Here is a 25,603-nt window from a genome sequence, read left to right on the forward strand (position 1 = left end):
TTAAAGTATAAAACTTTATTATACTATAATATAGTAAATATCTGTACTATAGTAAATTCATATAATAAAGTTGATAGCATTATTTACTAATAGTAAAAATCAAAGTAAATATACTTTATCTTCCATCTGAACTTTACAGTCCATTACAATGCCATCTGATATGTGTATTTTGAAACAGCCTTTGGAATTTTCTCAGCCAGAAATCATCTTTCTCAACTATTTTGGATTGTTGAGGATACTAGAGACGGGATGACGAGAAAGCCAGAGAATTAAGAGCAGTATAAATAGCACACTGCACATGTAGAAAAAAGATTCAAGAGAAATAAAAAGATCAGTATACCTGGCTCTATTCTGTGTTAAAGAATAAGGAACCAGTAATTTCTGGGGATTATCTTTGGCCACCTGTATCTGATAGCTCAGGTGTTCTAAGTCTCAAGTGTATGTCCAGCACATGTTAATCTGAAGTTAAGCCTCTGTGAACAGTAAAGAGCTTTGTATATCATTCTCTGTCATAGAGACATGTGCTAGTCTCACTGCTGTGATAGTTTTCAGTCTAGCCACAGATGCACCACAGATACCTGATTCTGATTGCATTTGGTTTAAAGTCTATGTTTAAGACCCAAATCTTGACTCTCCCTGCTCTACCCTTATCTGTGACATCTATTCTGAAGCAATTAAAAAATAGAAAGGCACAGAAATTTAAAACTCCCTGGACGAAAGGACATGGCTACTCATTTGCTGGCCTTCTCTGATTAAACTTACATAGAAGGAAAGGTTACTATTTTCTTTTCTCTCTTTGTTTCTCTTTCTTTCTTTCTTTCTTTCTTTCTTTCTTTCTTTCTTTCTTTCTTTCTTTCTTTCTTTCTTTCTTTCTTTTGTCTTAGTGCTGGTAGTTGAACCTAGGGGTACTGTACCTCTAGCTACACCCCTAGCCCTATTTTTTTTTTTTTATTATTCTTTAGCTTGAAACAGGGTCTCACTAAGTTCCTGAGGGCCTAAGTTGCTGAAGCTAGCAGCAAACCTGAGATTCTCTTGTTTTAGCCTCCCAAGTACTGGGATTACAAGTGTGTGCCACCACCCCTGGCTCTGTTTGCTTTTTTTTTCGTTTCATGTTGCCTAATGAATGAAAACAGTAGGGTGTGTAAAAAAGCCATAGTTAAAGACAATAAAATATACCTGCATTACCACATTAAGAGTAATTAACCTAAAGACTTGGTTAAAAAAGATAGATCATAATATATCTCCTATATCTTTTTTTTAAGAGAAGATAGATCATATATATATATATATCCTATATATTATATATATATACATATATATATACACACACACACACACACACACACACATATATATATATATATATATATATATATATATATATATTTTTTTTTTTTTTTTTTTAGGAGAACAGACTGAAGTCTCTACCAAATTGAGTAAGACAGGGGTTTCAAAGACACTGGATTCAGGTATACCCCCTGAATCTTGTTCTAATGAATGCAATTAATTTGCATTTGCTTCTACAAACTAAATAATGTACACACAAGCTGCCTATTAGTTCATCTCTGTATTATTTTTCTTCTTTTGAACAGAAGAGTCCTAGTAGAAAAAGAATGAAGATTTAAATCTAATGATCCTCCTGCTTAGATGGCTGGGGATGGGACAGTGATGGGTCAGGGAGCAAGGTGAATGCTGGTTAGTTTTTGGTGCCTTTCCAATGTTCTCCAAGATAAGACAAAAGGACTGTAGTTTTGGCATGCAGGGGCCAGCTTGCTCAGGAAACCATGGCATGCATAAAACAAAGTGTGTAAACAAACTCTCCATCCAGGAAGCTGGGCTTAACAACTGCCTCATTAACAAGATCCAGGCAAGGACAGGAAAAGAGGGGGAAGCCAGTGGCTGATTATTATACAGTTAGACAGATGAAGCCCTTCAGCATCTCCCCAAACAAGCCCAGTAGTGTGGATTTGACAAAGTGGCACAGTTAAGGGGACACTCTCTTGCCATCAATGGGAATCAGACGCACCCGTATCTTAGGGCCAATTTCAGTCTCTGGAGCTTGACTGTATCAGGAGATACAAGACAGAGGACAAGACAGCTATCTCCACAGAGAATTAAGAGCAAAGGAGACATCCAGTGAAGGTAATCGATAGTCCAAACACCAATCTACATACTAACCACCCCTGCTTTCACCCCTTTGATTTCTTTTAAGTTATCTACACTAGAGTGCTCTTGTGACGACTACTTCAGTAGAGATTTTTTTGCTACTTGACTTCATTGAAATGACATACATTTTTCATATTGCATCAAACAAAATATACCACCCAAGACCACCCTTCTCTAGGGTTAGGTTTCCGAATGCTTAAAATCTTTTTGAACCAAATTCTACTATGGATAATTGATTAGCTTGGCTTTCCCCCTGCACATTTTCTCAGTTTCATATGGGATGTATGTTTAAATGCACCAGACTTCAGAATTACCAAAGTCCACACCAAAGTTTGTTTGTACTGGCTAGCTTTTACCTGTCTCTGTTTAAAACCACCCCTTTTATATCATACCATCAGACCCCTACTCATTCTTACAGTGTTGCTTGCAAACACTCAATTTTGGTTTCACACACCTTTTTTAGTGCCAGTGTTTGTTTCTTGACTATCTCTCCAACTTTTGACCACTCATCACACATCTCAAAGCATAATGTGGTTCCCTTTTTGAAATCAATGAAAACAATTGTATATGTTTATGTTGATTTCATTTGGACTGAGAAAGAGTACAAGACTTATTACCTTCATTTTTCAACAGCTTACCAGAGACATCATTTTTCAAGACCAGGTTCTTGGTTAAGTCCTTTAGCAAACATTCTGACTTCCTCTTGAATCTGTGCTGTGTGTGCATTTCTCCTAAGCCGCACTGAGACCAGAGCAATCTGTCCGTCATCACTTGTGATGGGTTCTAGCCTCATCAATTCAACAGCAGCCTTTATTGCTTAAGGAAAATAGGAAATTCTGCCTCCTGGACATAAACATGTAAATTTTCTTATATCCAGGACCAAAAGGATGAAAAGGGCAGATTTAACCAATATTTCCATAAGAATGAAAGTCTCACTTCTGACTCACGAGTGCAACCCTTTACTAGAGATCACATTGCAGGGGCTCACCTATACACATTTTTTAATTGTAATTGGGTCTTGTTTTACAGATCTTACTTACACCATACTCCCTTTGAAACAGACGGGAGTGTGACTTGAGTAAGCACTATAAAACCAGAGCCTGCTTTCCCCCCTCTGATCCTGATTGCTTTTATAAGTAGACGTGATTTCAAACTCAGCACCAATGCAACCTCTAGTAATCTAAAAAAGAATGATGCCATAAAAAAAATGAACACTGAAATGGAAAAAAAAAGGTGGTTGGCTGGCAAGAAGTTATTTCTTCTTACTCAGAAATTATTGGCTAAGGCATAACCTTATAAATAATGATAAAATGTAGAATTATTATTGACACAATGACGGTGTAGATTTTGGTGGCTAAAAAAAGGTCGATGAGATAGAGAGGCATATGCTGCCCAAATTTTAGGGCCACTGGAAGCAGCTAGTGTTCAACCAGTTTGGTTTTTATATGGCCTTCAAAGATTTATGTTCACTAAATTATCCTAAAATTAAAATATATACATATATTTTTTTTACCTGATTGTTGACCAAAAAGTATGAAATGGAGAAAAAGAAAATAAACGAACAAACAAACATACCATGTTTACACACAAAACAAAATAATTCTTTCGGGGACATCAGGGAAGGTGGAATACTATAACAACACATCTTATATTGTTATACTATTCCACCCACCTTAATGAGGAACCCTTGGGTGTGGCTACTCCATAGCCTTTGGAATCCAGATTTCCTCCCACTTTCATGGTGTCACAGGGCTTTCGCTGCTCAATGTATTCATTCATAGTGGACTCCAGAAGGAAGGCAAATTTGCCCTTGGATTTGCGGACACGTGCTACGCCCTCAGCGGTGGTCCTAGTGAACACTGACGGCTCTGCGGATCGCATGTAGGTCCACATCTTTTCATACACTGCTATTTTTGATCTCTGGAGGAAATTGAAATAAAATTAAATACAGGAAAGAAGGGAACAACAGGTTAATATCCACTGAAGCAAGAGACGAAAAAAGACTCTCAGTATTTTTCTATTATTGTCCTGTAATTCTAATTTGCTACATAGTAACACAGAGTAATATTCTTTTATTCTTAGAAAACAAACTGCTTTCTAAAGCTATGTAAAGAAATCATTGAAATGACAGGCATTTAAAAGTGATATTTAAAGAAGCCGGCACCTCGTGCCATAATAATTACCATACTCAATTGTTTAAATAGCAATGTACTATTGCTTTTTATATGCAGGAAGGCCATGAAGAACATTGAGCATTTAAAATTATGTTTTATATCACGTTCATGATACACCCCGAAAGGACCAGAGAAAATTGGCTTTCGACTTTGTAAAACTCTTTTAGATACAATATTCGAGTTAAAAGAAATAGAGAGCTGTTATTTTATCTCTTTTTTTACGCCTCAAAGTAAGATGTACATAAAATTACAGTTCATATCACATCAGCAATTGAATACTAAAGGAAGAGGAGAAATCTGCTAATAAAATCCAAATATCCACAACACAAGAATCAAACTAGATTAGTCACCCTACTTTTAATGCCCCAAATATCCAAATACAGCATATGTTGAACTTTAAATAAAAGTGCCGCCTGTTTCCCTACTTTGTATTTTGGTGAATTAGTCGTTCTAATCTCCTGATGCAGTCAAGAAACTTATTAATTCTTATAAATTACTTCTGTCTACCTAAGTTCTATCTAGATGATTCCCACTACCTGATTTGTCCTGGTCCTTTTGCTAACAGCTGCATTGGCAATAGATTATTTATTCACACACATTTTTTTTTTTTTTTTGGTAGTGAGGCTTGAACCCAGGGGCATGCTACCTCTGAAAAATATACCATAGAGTAATTATGCTAAATTTAGGGGGGGGACTTATGTACAATAGATACTGTAAAATGCAGACTCATTGGAAATTAGAGAAAAGATCTAAGCAACACTTTTTTTGGAGGGAGGATCAGTCTGATTTATCATTAGGTTAATATTTAGAAATTCTGATTCTGATTTCAGGGAACATGATTTAGACAAGATTACATACACATAGCAGAAGGAAAAGGGTGAATCAAGAGGACTGGAAATAATATCCTTGTTTTTATCTGTGATTATAAGAGAGGGTTTGCTACGGAGTGAGTACAAGTAAATATAGATTGTATAAGACTCACTAAAGTGAGGCTATAGAGCCAGCACGATCATGTAGGCACTGGTAGTGGAAACATTAGGTTCCTAATACCTTTAACTGTAGTATCTACTTAAAGATCAGGCATGGAAAATCAGGCTGAGAGATATGCCATTACTGTGCTCAAGGTAATAAGCAAAGATAACATAAAAGTCACTATTTTTTGGAACTGGGAAATTAATCTCCTATTTGTTTCATCTTTATTGTAGAAATGCATGGGGAACTATTGATTTAAGACAATATTTTACTTGTTAAAGCAATTCCGGTATTTTTTTGTTGTTGATTTTTTCTTTTGTTTTTGGTACTGGGGGTTGAACCCAGAGACATTCTACCTCTTTACAACCCCAGTCCTTTTTATTTTTAATTTTGAAACTGGGTCTTGTTAAGTTCCTGAGGCTGGCCTTGAACTTATGATGTTCCCGTCTCAGCCTCACAAGTAGGGTATGTGCCACCATGTCCGGCTGTTCTTGGAATTTTAATTTCTCAAAAATTAAATATTTATTCATGCATGCTTTTAATAGAAAACATGTATAAATACACATTCCAGGTAATGTTCACATTGCTATCAGGCAAATGACTTCCCCTCCAAGTACTTTTATCCAGCAAGACTAATGTTCTAGTGAGAGCTCATGAATTGTTATTTGATAATATTCTAAACCCTGAGATAGCAATCTTCCTATCTCAATTATGCATTCCTAATTAAATACCTCATTTATGCATTCATGATTTCACTGATAACCAAAACAGGCACAAGATAAAGTTTGCACTGAAATGAAAAACAGTGTTTTTGAACCAGGTGTGTAATGTACAAGTGCCTAATGGGTGAGGCTGTTACTAAGTGACAGGTATAGATGTTCTTCAAATGCTTCTGTTTTTGCTGAAACAGGAAGCATACCAAGTTTCATAATAGGTCAAAGCCAAGGCAAAAGCTGAATTCAGATGTAATTTCCCTCCATGGCCTAATTCCTTTTTCAGTTGATTATAACTGCAACATTTTTTTGAAATGCTGAGGATAGGTCCTGCCTGAGGCAGCTTAGTGGAGCTGATAGATATGCCATTACTGTGTTCCTACGAGAAAACATTTTTGACAGGTACAAAAATACCCTTCACATTCTGCTTCCTCAACCCATCAAACAAATGGTTTATTTAAACCAGGTCATCACATAAGAAAGGAGGGAGAAAAATAGGATAGGAAATGAATGAGATTTTTTATCAGAAAAGCTAAATTTATGCATTCCTGAAAGTGCTGCCAAAGGAAATTATTTTCTTCTCCCATCAGAGTTCAGAGTGCTCTACCACAATAAATACCTGTTCTTATATTTTGAATTTTAAATCTGAAGTTGGGTAGGAGAGAAAGGACACGTAGCACAGTGCTCATACAAATTGTATGGGGGACTCTAAATTTAGGAAACAGCTTTTCTCATGCTTATATTTTTATAAAATAAAAACTTTATAAAAATTAGAAAAAGTATTTATATTGGGCTTGATGCTAGAGAGCTATGTAGTGATGAATATGTCATCATGTGAATTAGTTTTGAAAAATTTCCAGGAAATCAACATGAGATTTCTTTCTCCCTTTACCACTGGAGGCAGAAAGATGAGCCTGCAAATATTTTCGCTATTTAAATGAAAATCAGTCATTACTTTTCAGTAAAATGCAAGTGATAGCAAAAACTCATTTTCTATTTTGATATATTTAAAGAATGGTGGATTCTAGGCAAAATGGCACACGTTTACCTACTTAGTTCTGGGTAGAAGCAGTTTCAAACGGACAGACTTACAGCAAGGTACTGAAATTTATGCTCAAATGCAATAGAGTAGTGTTTCTATTAAGCTTTAGATGAGGGTATGCTCACTAGGTTAAAAAAGCTAGATTAATTAGCTTTATCCATAGAATACTGACAATAAAATCTACCACCATAACCATTACTTGAGTTTTAGAGAAATCTACAAATATTTTTAATTAACTTGTGGATTTTAAGTTACTGACATTAAAAATGCTCCAAATTATTGACAACTCTGTTTGTTGTCTTTTTTTTTAAAATGTTCAGGATGAGTTTGACTGAGTTTTTAAGTGATTTGTTTTGTGTAGATTTATGTAAACATCTAACAGTTTTAGTATATTATATCAATCTTTTTTTGAAAAGGACATCTTACTGAAATTCAAGGACAACAAATCTAAAGCTGGATTAAAGAATATGTAAACAAAATATTGCCATTTTGTTGTTTGTACTTTTTGAGCTGATTAAGAATATGTGCATATATATTTATATTAAAGTAAAATGTAATCTGTCAAATATTCTATATAAACATGAATAATAAGCTACCATTTTATATGAAAGCCTAAGAAATGATGAAATATGTTGTCTTTCAAATAATTAAATACTCTGATTTTCAAGTAATTGTTAATAAATACAAATGTGTTTATTATTATCTAATTCCATACTTGTGAAAATGTCAATCTAGCTATTTTTTAATTTTTTGGTTATAAAGCCATAAACTCTTTTTGTGATCAGATATTATTAAGTATGTATCTCTGAATTTAAGCAGAACCAGAATAGAGAGAGGATTCAGTGATACAAAATTTCAACTCCATAATGGAGCAAACACTAAACAAAACAACAATAATGACAAACCTGTGCTGTACTGATGGAAAGTCAAAAAAATCATGTCCATACATGAAATACAATCTTACCAGTTTGAAAAGTTTTATCTGCAAAGCAGAAAAATCAGCACACACTAAATATTATGCAGTGCCTTATTTATAGAGGCACCCAGAACTCAATTAAGTTCTTGTTCTTAATATCTTGTGGGAAAGCATATATTGTTTTGAAAACTATCATTATAGAATGTATTACAGAAAAAATGTAACATTAAAGTAGTATAATCTGAAAATAAAATTTTGGATTTCAAATGCTGCAAGTTAAATGTACTCTTTAAAAGGAAAGTTTTCTTTCATTTTTAGAGTCTTAGCCCCAAAGGATATAAATCAATCTTGTCCAAGCTGGTATCACCACAGCACTAGAATGCTTTGAACAAATTATGTTATAAAGCTGCGTTAGGTACCTTTACACTGACACTGTTCCTTAGAGAAGGTTCTTCTTGCAATATAAATAAATCAGTTCGCTTTTACAAATTTAAGTGATTATAAAATCCAGAAAATATTGCCATTATGGCTTGGTTGTTACCATCGTGTGGGCAGAATCTCTAATAACTAAAGTCATAATAGAATTGTTGAAATAATTGCCTGAATTTCAAAATGATGAATATGTCATCATGAGTTTTCCCCTGAACTTACTCTGAAGAATTCTTTTGTTGACCCTGAATCCAGTGTTCCATAGGCAATTTCTGTTTGTTTGGCCAGGTCTTCCGCACTTTCTATGGGGGAGACCATTCTCTCAACCGTCAGGAAAGCAGCCAGGTTAGCAGTGTATGACGATATAATGATGAGTGTAAAGAACCACCAGACACCTCCAACGATTCGACCTGAGAGGGATCTGAACATGGATAAGATAATGCACACTGTCCTTCCTCTCACCGACTTAGAGAAAGAATAGAACACCATCTAGTTACCATGTATATTTTAAAATATTGTCAGCATAATTTTGCTTCTCATACTTTCAGCTACTTTCTCTGTCAAAAAATCAGCTACTTTCTTTGCAACAAGCTGCATTTTGTGAGGAATACGGTACCTGAGTAAATTCTTAGTGATATCTAAAAGCAAGGTGGCTAATTGACTCCACAAATATTAAAAAACATAGTTATAAAACTAGCATAGTGCTTACACTCCAGGCTTTGCCCCTACTACTTAGCTAGTTCATGTGTTGTTATATAAAACAATATCTGTCCGCTACAAACTACATTGACTCAGGTTTTAGGAAACTGAGACAGAACTCTCTCTTGAGTTACTGGCGTTGAATATCAACCTCAATATTAATTTTTTTTCGTGGTACTGGGGATGGAGCCCAGAGGCCTTCTACCGCCGGGCTACACTCCCAGACCTATTTTATATTTTATATAGAAACAGGGTCTCTTAAGCCAGCTGAGGCTGGCTTCGAACCTGCACGATCCTCCTGTCTCAGCCTCCCAAGCTCAGGGATTACAAGCGTGCACCACCATGCCCGGCTTCAACATTAATTTTTGATGATGGCCAATAATAGCATCAATATTTTTGAAAAAGAGACACAATGAAAATGAGCAATATTCTACAATTTTGGTGTTAGTTTCTATCTGTCAAACCACTGAGTGAAATATTAATACAAAGTGATTTTCAGGCATTCCAACGGGTACTATAGTTACTCTTCTATTGAGAGAGTTACTCTTTATCAGTGTTTTGTGCTAGCTTGGAAGAAATTGACTATGAATATACTTAGGTTAATTTGGGAATTGCAATTTTTTTTTCCTGTGTTTCATATAGTGCTCTACCTCCAGGGGGGGGGGAAGCACATAGATATTCAGTACAACATTTAGAATTACTGGGAAATTAGTGAAGAACATGAGTTTTGAAACTAACCTGGGTGAAATGTCACATCCCTGCTGCATGAAGGCACCCAGGGAAAACCAGAGGCTATTAAAGATGCCAAACTCATTGGGAGGCTGGTCGCTGGGTCCCTCTTTTCCATCCTCTGGCTCTTCCGTGTGCCATTCATAGGGACTGAACCTACTAACTAGGAACAAGACCACGCTGACACCAATGTAGGCAAAGACTATGCACATCCAAATCTCATAGGCCAGAGGATCCAAGAAGGAAAACACTCCTGGTTTAGATTTCTGAGGCTTTTTGATCATGATAGATATGCCCAAACTCATGAAGGGTTTAGAGAAGTCAATGACCTCCTCACGTACCAAAGTGATTGTCAGAGGGGCAATAGCAATCTCTGCTTTCTAAAAGAGAAAAAGACACATGGAAACACATAGGTTAATGATTTTCATAAAGCAATTACCTTTGGAGCGATCCATTCAAAGGTAACCATTGATTCTGCATTTGGGGCGGGGGTGAGGGGAAGCATCAACAGTGAGTAATTCCAGTTACAGATACAGGCATGAGTGGTAATTTGTTTCCATAAGACATTACTCAAATTGCATGAAGTATTCTTAGTGGTACTAGCAGTTAAGTAAAAAAAAATGAGAAACAGTGAAAGAACTGATGAGTAAAAGTAACTTGAACTCAAATTACTGTTGTTAGTCTTTAAGGATCTGGGACAGTGCAGAAGAAGAGACTTAATAGTCTTTCCATATGGCTGAATTTCTGAATTTCTTGGCTGGGATTTCTGCTATCCTGCAGGCTTTTCTGTTTCATTTGGAATGGTGCCACCAATTCATTCCTTGGCCATCCTTCAATATTATGAATTGCAAATATCAAATGGTCCTTTCTTATTTATTCCTTTCCAGCTATGAGAACCCCAATCATAAAGTCTGTGTTTGTATGATAAAAGAAAATCCATTGTTTGACAATATTTTCCAATTCAGCATGCACACAAAAATCTGAAAATTGGCATTTATTTCTTGCTATACACATGCTTTGATTTTTAAGCTTTCAATTAAAAAAAAATTGGAATGCAGCTTCAGCTGTCAGATATTATGATCATAAGACACCAGTCTAATTTCTTCAGAGTTTTGTAATTTTGAACAATTTTTGAGCTTGTTTTTATGTCTATAAAATGAGGCTTTTTTCCCGTTTACCTCATTGAGCTATTGTATTATGTACAAAAATATTGAATAAGAAAAGAGTGAGCAATATTGAGGGATTCTGTATTTGATGCTCATCTAAATGTCTTGAAATTATTAGTTAATTCTCCCAACAATTTTGGGATTGTCATTTTCCAGATGATGAAAGTTAAGACTCAGAGTGAGTTGTATACACTAGGCCAACTCTGGGATCTGAGCCTGTTAAACTGTGCCACTTCCAACATCACATGACATAAAATGTGATGTAAAAATTATACTATCTATACTTGTAGATATTTATACTATGTACAAAAAGGAGCTGTGGTTATTTATTTTAAAAGAATAACATATGGCATCAAGTGGAGACAGAAACATAACCAGACATGCTTTAACACAGACGCTCTCTCTCTTAACACTCTCTCCTACTTATCCCTGGGGTTCAGGTTTGAGGTGATGGCCTCAGGTCCACACAAGGGTCATGTAGGCTTTGGATGGGGAAGGCACTGGTAAACAGAGAGTTGGTAACATGTACCTTCGTGTGAGAATAAACTTCATTTTTAGCATCAATGCTCACATGTGCAAGAGTCCAAATCATTGAAGGAGGCTGTTCTTCTCCCAAAGTTACTATTACATGTATAATTTTACTCCACACGAGTGATATGAGAACTAACTTTGGGAAAAGTAGTATAGGAAAACAGACACAGACACTTAGAAAGCTCTATTACTTAAATCACCTATCCTTTATTCTTTGTATATATTCTGCTAAATTTTGTTCTATAAATATTTATTTTTTAAAATAATGAGTGATACTAAACGTTATGTCTTATAATTCCATTTCATTGACCTAGGCCTATTCACCCTTCCTTAGGCAACCTGGTGGTCCACCACTCCCAGGAGATCACCATATTGATGCCAAACTTAGTGCAGACACCCGACTGGTAGAGCACACCACAGCCCAGAACTCCTGGACTCAAGCGATCCTCTGGCCTCAGCCTTCCGAGTAGCTAGTACTGGGGAGAGGGAAATTTCCTAGTGTACATGACGTACATTCATAAACATATTAAAGTCAATCACTAACCCAAACGTGAGAAGGAGGAAGGAGAGAGGGGATGGAATGGGAATTGGGGAAGGGCTCAGTGAGTGACATGTGGATATATGCCTCTACCATCTTGTAGCCCATTAAGATGTAGGATTATAGTGCACCAATAAAAAAATTAAAAATTCCATTTCTCTTCTCAAAATAATAGAACGAACACTTTCCTATTTCAACACACAAATTAAAATGAATTTCAATACTTGCAAATATTTTATCAGAAGAAAAGGTCAAAATTTTCTCAACAAATTCTTATTTTATAGAATTTATATTGCTTCACTTTTATGTAATTTAAAACAGTTGCTATGAATATTTTTATTTTTTTATTTTTACTTTTGTGGCACTGGGGATTGAACTCAGGGGCCTTCTACTTCAAAGCAGGGGCCTTCTACTTCAAGCTACACCCCCAGCCCTATTTTATTTTTATTTTGAAACAGAGTCTTGTTAAGTTGCTGACAGCCTCATTAAGTTGCTGAGGCTGGCTGCGAACCTGTCATCCAGGCTAAAACCTGTGATCCTTCTGTCCTCAGCCTCCCAAGTGCTGGGATTACAAGCATGTGCCACCATGTCTGGCTTAAAGACAAGTCCTCATACATATTTTGATTACTTAAAATCAATTTCTAGGGCTAGGAATGCAGCTCAGAGGTAAAGTATTTGTCTAGCATGTGAAAGCTCTGGGTTCAGGCCCCAACACTGAAAAAACAAACCCAATTTTTAAAAAGGGAATTGCTGGCCTAAACAGTAATGGCTTTTTTTTTTTAATGCTCCTGATATATTTTGCCCAACATGACATATTTTCTCCAGAAAGGTAAAATGAATTTCTACCTGTCACCATCACTATGTGGAATCATGTATAGCTTTAATCCTCCCAAACCTCCTGTTTATCTTTATTCTTATTTATCTTTACCAGTTCTCTATATGGTAAGTTAGATTTAATTGTACTACTTTTAGAATTTTTTTTTTTGTGGTACTGGAGTTCCTGGAAACCCTTCTACCTCTGGGCTACACTCCCAGACCTATTTTATATTATTTTTATTTGGAAACAGGGTCTCTTAAGCCAGCGAGGCTGACTTCGAACCTGTGTGATCCTCCTGTCTCCACCTCCCAAGTGTGGGGATTACAAGCGTGCACCACCACGCCCGGCTAGAATTTATTTTTATAAGACAAATAGCAACTTTTATGTTTTACATATATATTAAATATCATAATTTTCCCACATTTTTCCATATGGAGTATTGATTTCTTACTTTCCAACTTGTGATTGGTTTAAAATAGATTAAAACTTTAACTTTTATTTTCTATATATGCTATGCTATAATAATTTCCCCTATTCATGAATTGATTTTTCTAAAACTTAACTCATGATGTATTTATGCAGTACATGTTTTAAATTTTGTTAAACTTTTATAAAATTATCTCATTTGTGTTCTCAGGCTTCTGTTTAATGCTTTAGAAAATCCCTTCTCATATCAATATTACCAATCATGTTCTAGTATTTCTAGAAATTATTTGGCTTATTTAGTATATTCCATGATGAAGTGTTATAAAGTTTTCCAACTAGTTGTCCTGCTGTCCAAAAAGGTAAGAATGAATAATGTATCCTTTCACTGATTTGAAATATTATTATTTTTTAAATTTTTTATTGGTGCATTGTAGTCATATGTCTTAACGGGATAAAAGATGGTGGAGCCATACATGCACACATCACCCAATCAGCCCTTACCCAATTCTCGACCCATTCCATCCCCTTCTCTCCTTCCCATGCTTAGCTTAGTGATTGACTTTGATATATTTAAGTATATCATGTGCTTTAGAGGGTTTCCCTGTTATTTTTCACATATGACATAGTTCTGTGTAGAATCTCCTGAAAAGTTTCAATTAGAGGAGTTACCACTATTGGAACAAGACACCTGAGTTTGAATTAAGGTGTTCCCAGCATAGAAAAATAAATGCAATAGGAAGTGAACACTGGATGGAGGTGTTGACAACAGTGTCCAATGAGAGACACTTCAGAAGTTTGAAATTGATGAGTTTTGAAAGAGACTAATAAACGGGATACATATGGACTCTGGTGACATTGGGGATGTGGCATCTGCCTTATTTCATTACCTCTCAGTGATTCCCAAAACGTCTCCCTTGGGAGTTGGATAAGGTTTGTATCACTGAGCATCAGTAGAGGCTCATGACTTGGCATTTACACATGTACTACAAGTCATTCTGGTGCTACTGGGCCACGTCCATGGAGTGTACTTTGAGAAATACTTCCTTGGGTTAAAACACACACACACACACACACACACACACATTAATAAGTGTGGTGGGGCCCAGAAGAGGGCCCTGGAGCAGCAGCTCACCAAAGAAATCAGTAGTGCCCTGGTATGATAGCACAAAGCACCTGAGGGCAAGAGACGCCCTGCGCTTCGGCACCTTTGTGTTGGGGTCTTACATGTTATGTGACTCTTTAGCAGATAATCTGTTCAGAGCAACGACAGCAACAAAGTCTGGAAAGAGTAGGAAAAAATAATGAATTTGAAGTTAATTGCCATGCTTTCTAATAAGCTTGAGCTTTTAACCTAGAGTCCTAGAAACTGCACAATAACGTGTTAGCAGTAAAAAAGAAAAAAAAAAAAAAGAGACACAAGGACAAAATGTGTAGACACCAGAATGGAAAGTACTAAATCTGTGTAAAGTATAAGAGGCATGAAAGAAAATTTCCTTTGGGATAAAAGTGGACGATCCAAGTGGCCCAGATTAGAGTCTTCAGATACTCTGTATAGTTGAAGAAATAGTGTGATATTTTGTTTACTACTATGTTAGCTTTTCTTTCTCTGAGAACTGTGTGATTTTTGGACTTTTTGATACCATGATGAGTATTCTGATATAATTTTTTGTTAATTGTGCTATTCTCTTCATATCATTTACTTTAATTATTTTAACAATTTTCCCCAAATAAAACATGGTCAGAACTCTTGCAAAAACTGGGACTCTTGAGGATAGATGTATAACAAATTCCCCAGAAAGTAACTCAGGAACATTAGGAGATACCAAACAATTAGTGATCCAAGTATGATTTATTTTCAGATAAAGCACTCAACAATGTTTTCTGAGGGAAATGAATTACTATAAAAATTAAGTATCTTTGATCTGAAATTCTAAAATATTCCAAAATATGAAATTTTGGTTGTCAACATGATGCCATAAGTAGAAAATTCTACATCTGACCTTATATGATAGGTCACAGTCAAAATGTAGCTCCATGTATGCTAATTTTGTTTCTGGCACAATATTCTTTAAAATATTGTATGGAATTACCTTCAATCTATTTGCATAAGATTTATATGAAACATAAAAAATTTTGTGTTTAGACTTGGGTTTCATTCCTAAGTATCCCAGTTATGTATTTGCAAATATCCAAAATCTGAATAAAATATCTAAAGTCTGAAACTCTTCTAGTTTCAAGTACTTTGCATAAGGAACAACCCACCTGTAGTTCTAGCAACCTGGGTAATGTTCATGCCTAAGATTTCTTTACTATATCAAAAGTGTAAAATATTAACCAAAGAATAAATACATTAGGATCCTTTTTATTTGGAACTTAAACTCAATATGAAACTGTTGATACACTCTGTGATAAAAATGTGTTTTTTTATCAGCTGCATCCCCCCCCCCCATTTAGGGTCACCTAAGCAGCCAGCAATACTTTCTCACAGATATAAAACTGATGCTTTAAAATGTCAAACAGTTTCTTGTTGTTGCTGAGCTGCGGCTACTGTCCAAATGTTCTTTGCTTCATGGTCTGGAAAGCAGGCTGCAGAATCAGCAAACTATTGAATTGCAGTCTTGGCTGAGAAAGTGAGTCCCTCTATGGACTTCAGTAATGTTTTAAATCTTTCTGCCTTACTCTTTTCTGGGGAAGGATGGATGGCTCTCCATGTAATCCTTCATTGCAAAGGAGTCTTGTGAGGATTAATCAGACAGTATGCTTTGAAAGTTAAATCTGTGAAATATAAATTGGCTTTTAGGACATTATGAAATATATTTCAAGTGCATTTTACTTTTGCTGGTTGCTTGATGACTTCCTGTCGGATGGAGGATTGGATTCCAGACTTTCAAAATGTTATACTATCCCTAGCATTTGATATCTGTCAGTTTGATTCTGACACTGATGTGGTAGCAGCGGTGGAGAGTGATCTAGACCTCCGTGTTCACTGTGGCAGGAAAGTCAGAGCTGAATTTGCCTTGTGCTGTCAATGTGTGAACTCTACCCCTGACACACTCAAGGAAGGTCTGGCATACTTCTTGAGAGGTTCGCTTTCGAAAAAAAAAATTCTAGCTTTTATGTTTTGTTATGCATTCTACTATGAAAACAATGCTGGCATTACATAAAGTTTAAATTTACTCTGTTCTGCAGAGTTGTAAGGGTCTTGCATTATTGATGATTACTCTGTAGACACTGAAGCAGTGTCGTGATTGCTTCACTAGTTACTTAGAAGATATTTATGAGTAATTATAAACAACAGAGATATAAAGAGCCACAATAATGACCAAGTTTATAGTGCCAAAGAAAATCTGTTCCTGCAGTTATCAAAAGACAGATTACTAATGGATTTGCTTTGTAGCTGTACGGTATAGCCGTATTGAGCCTAAAAGAATAGTCCTCAGGGACCCGATATTAATGTTTTTTTTTTTTTTCTGTTTAAGTAGGACAGCATGTTCTGAATTTTTATCTCTTTTCTGATTTTTGTAGTTATCAAGTGTCAGTTTCATTATTGGGGAATTCCATTTTTAGTGAAATAGGGAAACAATTGAATATCATTATCCCTCTTGGAACACAGCTGTAAATTTAGGAAACATTCAGAGTTGTTTCAGCACCAGTCTGTGCCCAAGTCAAAAGACGTTTCAGACTTATGTAAGTTAATTCTTCAATAAATTGATTTGCTTACCCCATAAACAAGTTCTCCTACCATCCCATTCCAGATTTTTGTGTCTGCATCCCTTGCTCCATATTTTCCGTCAGGAACAATGGCAATTTTATACTTGATACCAATGTGTTTTGCAATTTCAGATGCCAGATCTACACAGTATCCTTCATATTTGTCGTTTCCTTCAAACATTTCATGATTTTTCTTGTACATAACATATGGGGATTCCTATAATGAGAGAAGGAGAACTGTAAAGGAGACATTATAGAACATTTGAAAACCTGTATGTAACCTTCCAGTTTCAGAATTTGATATTTAGTATTGGTACAAATACCACTTTGTGTGGCTAGAAATTAATATAAAACAAGTGAATATATAGATATGCTTATATGTATATTAAGTTGGTCTATACTAGACACTAAATGTAAATCTTTAAAATGATTTTCTACTGAGTGATTATTAAATACTTAGCACTGCGATTGTAGTAAGAAAAATACCCTTTAGTCATTCTCTAGAGAAGCATAAGTTATCATCTTTGTCAATGAAATTGTATTCCCAACATATCTCATGAAGTGAAAGACTAAATGGTCTCTTAGCAGTCTGCTTTATTTAATAGAAGACTCATTCAAGGTCACATGTTTGCATTTTTAAGACATATTCAGCCGTGACTTCTTTTAAGAAAAGGCTGTATTAATTTTTAAGACGGGCAAGACACCTTTGTTCAGAGCAGATATTTGTTACCCAGTTGTTCAAAAAAGAAATAAAATAATAGTTTTGAAAAATCCTACGTAGCTCATTATCTGCCTTAAACTTACTTTCCTAAATTCATCCACTAGTTTGGGTTTAAAAAGTTTTGTGCTCCATGACTTTTAAGACTATAATAAAATATGTCCCTAACAGAGCTAATAACTTTTCTCTACTTGTGATAAAACACACTTCAAATTGATATTCCAAATTAGTTTACTAAGCAAGTGAATCAGAAGCTGAGATGATGAATTTTTGTGAACCTATTTGTAAAATTGAAGTTTACCAGTGACTAATAATTACTGGATAGTTCCAATGAAAACGAGTACACACAGTCCTATATCAAACAATTTAAAAGCCATAACTAAAGAGACAAATTGAAAAAGCATTTGATTTTATAAATGGCATCTAAAGCCTAGTGCACATTCAGTATGGAAAGAACTGCTTGCCACACCTTAGCTTTTCCAGCCATGTTCAGACAAGGTCTGATCACTTTTGGCATTGTTGATAGAATGTGTGTGTGTGTGTGTGTGTGTGTGTGTGTGTGTGTGTGTGTGTGTATACATATATATAATATGTATATGTGTATATATATGTGTATATATAAAATTATATATATAATATGTATATATATATATAATTGTTCTGTAATCTAAATTTAGTAATTTCTCCTAAGACTCTTCCTTTTTTTCAGAAAATTTTTAAATGACAGTGTTGAGCTTACTTTGGAGCTCTAGATTAGAATATAATTTACTTTTTATAACATGGCCGTCCTACACCAGTTTGCATTTTATTTTTAAGTATTTTGTGAATGCATAACCCTATTTAAAAATTTTTAAAATTTAAATTACATAATACTTTATTTTCTCATAGAAATGCCCTAAATAATTCTTCAGTGGAAATTTGTTTGAGATTGGTCCTTGTCCTTTTTTATTAAATCTTGTCTTGAATTGGCATGGTCAAGTTACACAGAGGTCTCCCATTACTTAGAATTTAATAAATTTTCTAACACAGGTATTGGGTAAAGAAAACTTTTCCCAACTATAAGATTAAGCAAACAATTATATATTCTTTAGATAGAAAATAAACAATTTTTAATTACAGAAAATATTCTGTAAATTTAAAGGGTTTCACAAATTTAAGTGACTATGAAGATTGGTGAATTATTATAAAACAACAGTTTCTAAAATATATTATGAAATATTAGTAGTTATTATGAGCCAATTTTTATTTCTATACTATAATAGCTTAATTAAAGTATGGTAGATTACATAGAAAATATTAAAAGCTATATATTTCTAAATGCTTAACATTTTAATTGAAGTGGCTTTATAACAACTCTAAGCTTAATATTTATTCAGAAAATATATGGCTGAGGCTTTTATTTGATAATAAGGTTCAAGATCATTTCTAAAGGTCTGGAATATTTGAACTCTTATTCATTTTATTCATCAAATGTATGTATACACAGCTATATATATAAAATGGTAATATATGCATATTACCATATTAGTTTGTATATAGAAGTTTCTTTAGCAATCCAATTTGCTAAATTCTATATTATATAGTAAAAATTAGCTTGATTAAAAATTTAGTATCTTTTTTTTAACATTTATTAAGCACCCACTGTGTGTTAGGAGCTGGGAATACAAAAGTAAATAAAATTTGTCCCTTGCTCTCTTGTGATCAAAATCACTCTGAATTGTTTGTAATTGGGTAAGGAAACATAAATGGTGGTAAAAATAAAATTTTGTAGCGAGAAGTAGTAATATTCCTTACTTATTTAATGCCTTCTCTCTGTTGGATACAATGTTAAATTCTGCAATTATGTCCTTTTATCTACTTTTCACATTGATATATTGAAATAGGCATTTGTAGATTTGTAGATGGGAAATTAAGATTGAAGGAGGTTAAGCAAATTGTTTCATCTCACCGAGCTAACTAATAACCAAGGTGGGAATTGAAACTACATTTCAAAATCCCTGGAAAAATTTCAAGTTCTTATTGTATCCATTAGAATGTGTACAACTAATTGAGATTTCATATTACTTAATAGAAGAGGAAACAGTATTCAAGGAATATTTTTATGTGTCTTTAGTGAATGAAATTGTTTGTATTATCTGTTGAGTAAACAACATAGATAAAACTTTTTCATTGTCCCTCATGATGTCTGGCACATAGAAGGCACTCCATAAATACAAGCATATCATGGTCTATCAATGTTTCTTAAATAGGAATATCATTGCAAAGTAATTATACTGGAACTTTTAACTTAGCTCTTCAAAAGGGAAGTAAATTCTGTCAAGTGCTAGGTTCTCTTCTGATGTAGGCATATGTGTATGTGAGTAAAATACTTAGTGTCTCCTTTCATTTTTTCAATTTTTCTCTTGGACAGCTGGAGCCCAGCAGGTCCTTGTTTTCCTGCCAAACACACCAACCAAATCAAGAAAAACCTTTATTTTACCGAAGATGTTGACTACAAACTTAGTTATACATTTTGTATAACCAGGGTCATCAAAATGACTGTGGTTCAGAATTGAGCAATGCACACAGCATAAAAGATAAAGGATGACCACACTCTAGGGGGTGGGAAGAGAGAGAGGAGGGAAAAGCTGCACTTTTCTTGCACTGAGGTGATCATGGTTGCTCAGCTCTACCCCGTGTCTTCAGATGGGTCTCACTTTGATTTTCTTGCATGTCAAAGCCAAAAGAGTAGCCAATACTATGTTGGGAAACCTGACTTGCCCCATCCTTAATCTGACAAGTTGTCTACATACTTCAAACACTACATACTGTGGAGATTTAACACACAGGTTTAGGATTACTACGGATGAATAAAATACCAAATCTTTTCCATAAAATAACACAAAATTCTAGCCAATCATAAAGGGAGATTTCTGGGGCCTCTTCGCAAAGCAGCCTTATGAAGTCCCAAGTGTTCATTTGTGCTTACAGTGGGAAGGATGAGAGAAGTGAAATATACTCTCTTACTTCTTTCTTAAAAATGTAGCATCTCTTCGTTATTATTAATCATTGTCCTCCATGGGACAATAATTTCTTAAAAGTTATCTTACATGCATTACTTCTTGGTGATTATAAGTTATTAAGACAATTTCTATAATGGATGGTGTTCTATGTATACTACTCTATTTCAGGAAAGAAATAATTCTGTCTAAAGCTGCTACATTAGGATGTGTTTATGTACATGAAATTAGATGATTCTTCAATCAATAAGATACACTTCTCTAAGTGATTTTTGTATTATTTGTTATTAGAAAAGCTAAATGATTGAAACAAGGTGCTTATTAGAAAGGTTGCACGATTTTCTAAAAATCACAAATACAACTATTATGATTACAATTGAAAATAGTCAAAATAATAAAATCAGTAATATCAACCAATGTTTGTTGTGCAGACATTTGCTTTTCTCAGAAATATTCTAACAGATACTGGCAATTTATCCGATGGGGGGAAAAATTCTTAAAAGTGGAAATTAAGATGCTACTATTCAATTCAGAAAAAAATGAGTAAGCCAGGTATGGTGATGCATGCTTGTAATCCAAGCATTTCGAGCCTGAAACAGGAGGATTGTGGTTCGTGGACAACCTCAACTACTTACTGAGGCCCTTTTCAACTCAGTGAGACCCTGTTTCAAAATAAAAAAAATAAAAAGTAGGGCTGGATGTGTAGCTTGGAGGTAGAATGCCCCTGGGTTCCTTCCCCAGCACCGCACCAAAAAGTAAATTTAATGTTTGCACAATTTTAAGTTTAGCAAAAGTAATTTATTTAAAAATGAATTTAAAAAAGTATTTCTAAATATTTTATTATTTATGATATTATAAGTAAAATTGTTTTCATAATTTTATTTTCATGTTTTTATTGCTACTATGAAAATAAATACTTTATTCTGTGTATTGATCTTATATCCTGTGAACTAGTTTATTGCTTCTTGTGTGTGTCTTTATGTGTAAATTTTTCAGGATATTCTACCTATAGGCTGCACATAAAATAATTTTTACTTCTACCTCCTGAAAACAGGAAAAAAGAAACAAACTGAGTTATAAGTCCTTTGGAGGAAGGTGTATGTGTAAGGGGGGAGATAATATTTGGTACAGGGAAGAAAATAAATATATTTTAATTTTTGGTATATATACAGAAATACATATAAATAAATAGTATATTACATATCAGTATAAATGTGCATATTATTGCACATGTATATTCTTATATATGCACTTGTACATATGTGTAATACATCTGTAAAATTTTATATAGGATGATAAAATATTAAATATCTCATAAAATATAAAAAGGAACCTTTGGAAAGACCAATTATGAAAAGTAAACATTGCTTTTAAGTTAATAAAATAATTTTGATGGTAGTAGTGAAGGAATTTGATTTTATGGAAAATTTTTGAATACTGTACTCACAAGATGGTAAGAAGTATTTTCTTACTTGAGTAATCCATCCTAAGCATTTAGGATAATAATAAATAGTAAAGCTTTGAAGAAAAGGGAGCTTGTCTGAAATATTGCTACAATATTGCTCCTTTTCTAGCAAGTTAATAGCCAGAGAAACTAGTGAGATTATGAAGGAAAAGGCTACGTTTTCTTCCCCAGAGTCTACCATAAACTGCCTTTTTCTAAACTGCTGTTCTTATTTTAACCACATGGCAGGTTTGGATGTGATTTCTTTAGGTTGCTCACAGAAATTATTACTCTGAATGCAAGAACTAAATCAGTATGGTTACTGTCTCACGGATATTATAGATTTTATAAACTTTTAGTTAGTAAGACTTAGTTAAAATAAATCATGACAATATCAATTTTATTTTCTGTTTAGATTTAGCTATATTATATTCAGTATGACAATAGTAAGGTAGAAAAAATCCATCATTAAAATGAAGATCATATTATACATATACAACACTGTTATATGCTAAAATCAAATTTCAGCAGCATAAAAAGCTAACACCATATTTTCTTTAAGAATGCGAACTATTATAATCATGAATTAAGTTTCTTAACCTCTTTTTCTCACTAGGATATAAATTCCCTTGGGTTCAGGACCTTTGTCTGTTTTGATCTCTGATATATCCCCGTGGCCTATAACTGTGCCTAGTATACAGCAGACGCTCAATAAATATTTATGAATGAATACTGAATTTCTCAATTGATTTTATTTAACAATAGCATAGATCATTACAGTGTATCAGCATACAAATAACAACATACACAAAAGAAAGACAAATGGAAAACAGATATACCATATCAATTTTGATAAAAATGAATGATTTCCAGTGCTCATACCCAACTTGCTTCTGTGTCTAAGAGATCTGTGTTGCACATATTACAAGGTCTAGATAACTCCTTCCGTATTGGGTGTTTTCAATTGAACTTGGGGGATTATTACATGCAGTTGTCAATATATCACTCATCTACAAGGGATTCTATTTCTTACAAAATGAATGAGGTGGTAGAGTTGTCATAGGTCTTGGGCTACCATTTTCAACAAAAGCAAATGCAAAGAATGCTTTCAGGAAAAGGATTATAGTATCTTTTTGAGTTACTGAATGATTATGCAGTTGCAAATACTATTTATATGAGTCTTACATTAGTATACAAAAAGACAGATACTAATATTACACTGTTTGGGGAGTTAAAATATCAATGGCATCACTGCAAAACAACAGATAATTTCACAGATTATTCTCCATATATATAGGAAACAGTTGGATTTTTCAGTCATTTGCACTTATTATTTGATAGCATGCTTCCTGAAAACTAGCCATGCTTGCAAAATTAATTTAGTATTTTGGTTTTTAGAATTGTATGCCCAACCCTTTCAATAACAGGGATGGAAAGGAGATTCTTTACATTATACCTACAATGCACATTAACACATTTTATTTCACAAAAAACAGGCAAAATTTCAAAAAATCTCTAAGGGAAACATTTGCACATATTCAGAAAACGAGCACAGAAATTCAGACTTTTACTGTAGAAAATCTACCCTTGGAAATAGGAGAGGTGTAATTTCATCATTTATGTACAACGACCTCACTTTGTGATATGAGAATTGATGTCTGAATTGCTAAGTGATTCTTTTTCAACATCTATTTTCTGGAGAAATATGAAGATTAATTCTTCTTTTCTCTAGTATCTCAGAAAAGTCACAGGCATTTTTTAAAAAATTATTTTCTGGTAGTCCAGAGTTGATCATCCAAGAAGAATCGCACATGAAAAATAAGCTTAAATTTACTACACAGTAGAACAAGACTTGAGCCTTAGTTAGGAATGGTCGAACAGCGTGGAACTCTCCTTTCTTGGTCAATTTCTTAAAATAGGATTCTTCATCAGAGGCTGAAAAGAGGAGGACTGTACTGAAGTATGACTTTCCATTACTGTGTCTTTTTTTTTTAGGAAAAGGAATATATATATATATTGCTTTTCAAGTCCCATGCAAATATTACAAAATTAAGTTAGACGGTTTACACAAACACTGCTGTTGGTTGGTTTGCATTCTAAAATCATAAACTTCCAATCAGGGTTTATCAGATTACATTAAATTGCTAACTGGTGGTCCAACACAGATGTAGCTAATTGCAACATATGAAAGCTTCTCTGTGGCATTTTTATGCTTTGACCTCAATGTCAGGTTGGGCAGCAGGTCCTAGAGATGCTCTGGTGGGAAAGTTTGATTTGACACTACTAAAAAATTAAAGCTAAAAATTGAAATTATGTAAGCCATAAACTAAATTACATAAAATATTTTCATTTTTTTTAGAGTAAGGGCTTCCATAAATAATTAATATGCTTTGCCCAAAGAGACAGTGAGCTGAGAATATAGAACTTTAAACTAGATATAAAAAGTTATCAATTGTTGATCTCCTTTGACTATCATTGACTCTAATGGGCATGTTTGACTTTACAAAAAATATATATGATATTCTATTACTTAAAAAGTAATTTATGAGAATTTCTTAGAAAACGCAGCCTTAAAATTCAGAGTATTTTTAATTTTATGATGTGAGTGAATGAGGCAATCATAATTTCCTTAGATCCCAGAAATCTCATAAGTTATATGCATATTTCCCACTGTTATCTGAGAAAAATAATCAGTACAAAAAACCTTCCACATTAAAAACATAAAATGAAATTAATTCATAGAGTGTTTAGTTATTAAACATGCCCATTAAAATCTCCACATTCACATATCCACTATCATAAACAGACAGTGCAAATCATCCGATGATTAAACTATCTTCAGGTTATAATTTAAACACTTTTAACTGTTATTACATTGATGTGTTAAAAAAAACATAGTAACAACAATGATTGGGTGTTTACCACTGGACAGCTTTGTGATCAGATGTTGAGCTTTTTCACGTTCACTATTTTGTGTTTGGGTCTTAGCATTGCACACATATCCAACTAGAGTTTGACAGTCCCAATTTTTAACATCTGAGCATTTCTTTCCAAGAACAGCCATGCAACAAAAGATAATACAAATAAAAGTACTGAATGTACTGAAAGCTCAGGACAAACCTATTCAAAGCCTCAGTAGATTTGGGGGGATCAGAACACTGAAGTTAGGCTAGAGTTCAGCTTTACCCTCCCTATGCACCATGGACGGGGAGTTAAAATTGCCTGTGGACAAAACGAAACACCATAAAGCACACACCAAAACTTACCATAATTGTGGTTACAACCACTGTTCTGTTCTCAATAGCTGCCGTATCATTGCCAAGAGTGGGAACATCTTGAATCAAGACTAATTTGTCCATATCATTCCAGTAACCAACCTGCCAAACAGAGAAAATACTTGAAAACATATTTTA

General features: G+C 34.2%; 1 protein-coding gene across 3 annotated transcripts in view; it reads right to left on the reverse strand.

Annotated features, from left to right (window-relative positions):
- GRIA4 (glutamate ionotropic receptor AMPA type subunit 4) overlaps positions 1–25,603 on the reverse strand; it is a gene marked incomplete at both ends in the record, with an annotated part of 386,389 nt that overhangs the window by 39,728 nt on the left and 321,058 nt on the right. For 2 of the 3 annotated variants that reach the window (XM_080715475.1, XM_080715476.1), the window contains 5 exons: positions 3,839–4,086; positions 8,635–8,833; positions 9,850–10,220; positions 17,040–17,246; positions 25,457–25,567. In XM_080715475.1, the coding sequence (XP_080571601.1) occupies positions 3,839–4,086; positions 8,635–8,833; positions 9,850–10,220; positions 17,040–17,246; positions 25,457–25,567 (1,136 nt within the window). Of the gene's footprint in view, positions 1–3,838; positions 4,087–8,634; positions 8,834–9,849; positions 10,221–17,039; positions 17,247–24,092; positions 24,126–25,456; positions 25,568–25,603 lie in introns of those variants that run through there. The other variant, XM_080715477.1, reaches the window with a different exon arrangement.

Source organism: Muscardinus avellanarius (assembly GCF_963383645.1).
Source record: "Muscardinus avellanarius genome assembly, chromosome: 1".
Lineage (NCBI taxonomy): Eukaryota > Metazoa > Chordata > Mammalia > Rodentia > Gliridae > Muscardinus > Muscardinus avellanarius.